The sequence below is a fragment of the Alligator sinensis genome, unplaced genomic scaffold (genome assembly GCF_000455745.1).
Source record: "Alligator sinensis unplaced genomic scaffold, ASM45574v1 scaffold1065_1, whole genome shotgun sequence".
In the NCBI taxonomy this organism is placed as follows: Eukaryota; Metazoa; Chordata; order Crocodylia; family Alligatoridae; genus Alligator; species Alligator sinensis.
In genome coordinates this window covers 169573-170747 of record NW_005842812.1, presented here as the reverse complement: position 1 = coordinate 170747, position 1175 = coordinate 169573, and the positions used below count along the sequence as shown (strand labels likewise).

General features: G+C 69.9%; 1 protein-coding gene across 1 annotated transcript in view; it reads left to right on the top strand.

Annotated features, from left to right (window-relative positions):
* The first annotated feature begins 75 nt into the window (after nucleotides 1-75).
* Nucleotides 76-1175, top strand: part of C1QL4 (complement C1q like 4) — a 12479-nt gene continuing 11379 nt past the window's right edge. The window contains exons 1-2 of the mRNA XM_014525454.2: nucleotides 76-100; nucleotides 693-762. Coding sequence (XP_014380940.1) covers nucleotides 76-100; nucleotides 693-762 — 95 coding nt within the window. The remainder of the gene's footprint in view (nucleotides 101-692; nucleotides 763-1175) is intronic.

Below are 1175 nucleotides of genomic sequence, written 5' to 3'. Positions count from 1 at the left end.
AGGGCCGCCGGCGCTGCCATTTCGCAGGCGAGGGGCCGCCAGGGTTGGGATGGATCTGGCTGTCCCCCTGGGGACATGGCAGCCTCAGGATCCTGCCCTGGTACCCTGGGGGGGGGCCACGATGCCCTGGCAGGGTGGGAAGCTTGAAACCCAGCAGGATGCGGCCCGTGGCAGCCCTGCTTCTTCCCACTAGGGAGCCCTGCCCCCGGTGCCCCCCCTCCGTGTGGCGTCGCGCAGGCAGCTGTCTGTCACTGCCGCGACGCTTCAATATTTCATTAAGCTGGAGCGAGGGGACCTGCAGCCAAGGGGGGAATCTCCTCCTTCCCCCCCCCAACCCCGCTCGGGGGTGGGGGGGTAGGGGGGTCTAAAAGAGCCGCCGGGGGGGTGGGGGGGGGGTGTTCATTACCCAGGATTGGGGCCCACTGCACGCCTGGCCCTTGTGATGTCCCTGGGGGTGATGGGCCACGTGTGCTGGACCCCTGCCCAGCTGAAAAGGGACTGGGACCAGCCCTGGAGCCTCCCTGCCAGCCTCCTGTGTCCAGGGGGCTGCCCTGGGGGGGCACATCCAGCCTGGACCAGATGCAGCCAGTTCTGGGGGCGGCACAGCAGGGCTGGGGGTGTGAGGCAGGGCCCAGGGTGCAGCCCCCCCCATCACCCTGCCGCGCCATGCCTGGTGCCCCTGCATGTCACAGGGGGTGCGGGAGGGGCTATCGGCTCCCCTGGGGCTGGGCTCTCAGCTCTCCCCCTGCTCCCCCCAGGTGAGTGACAGGTGAAATTATCTGCGGCGCATCGGCAGCAGACGCGCCTGGCAGGGAAGGGGGGAGCATTGGGGGGCATGGGCAGTGGAATCCCGCCCCCCAGAGCCAGCCAGGACCTGCCCCCTGCCCTAGGGCAGCCGGGTGGGGGCATGTCCAGCAGGGGGGCACCAGGAGCAGGGGCAGGAGCACTGGTGGGGGGGGGGCATTCAGCTAATCTACTCCCCAGCCAGCGGTACTGCAGGGGGCAGGGCAGGGCAGGGCAGGGCAGGGGGCTTCCAGCAGGGGGCGCTGTGGGGAGTGGGGCAGAAGAACTGATGGGTGGGGTCTCAGGTAACCTACCCCTCCAGGCTAGCCCAGCATGGGCAAGGCAGTACGGCTGTGGGGGGGCTTCCAGCAGGGGGGCTGGGGGGAGCTAGC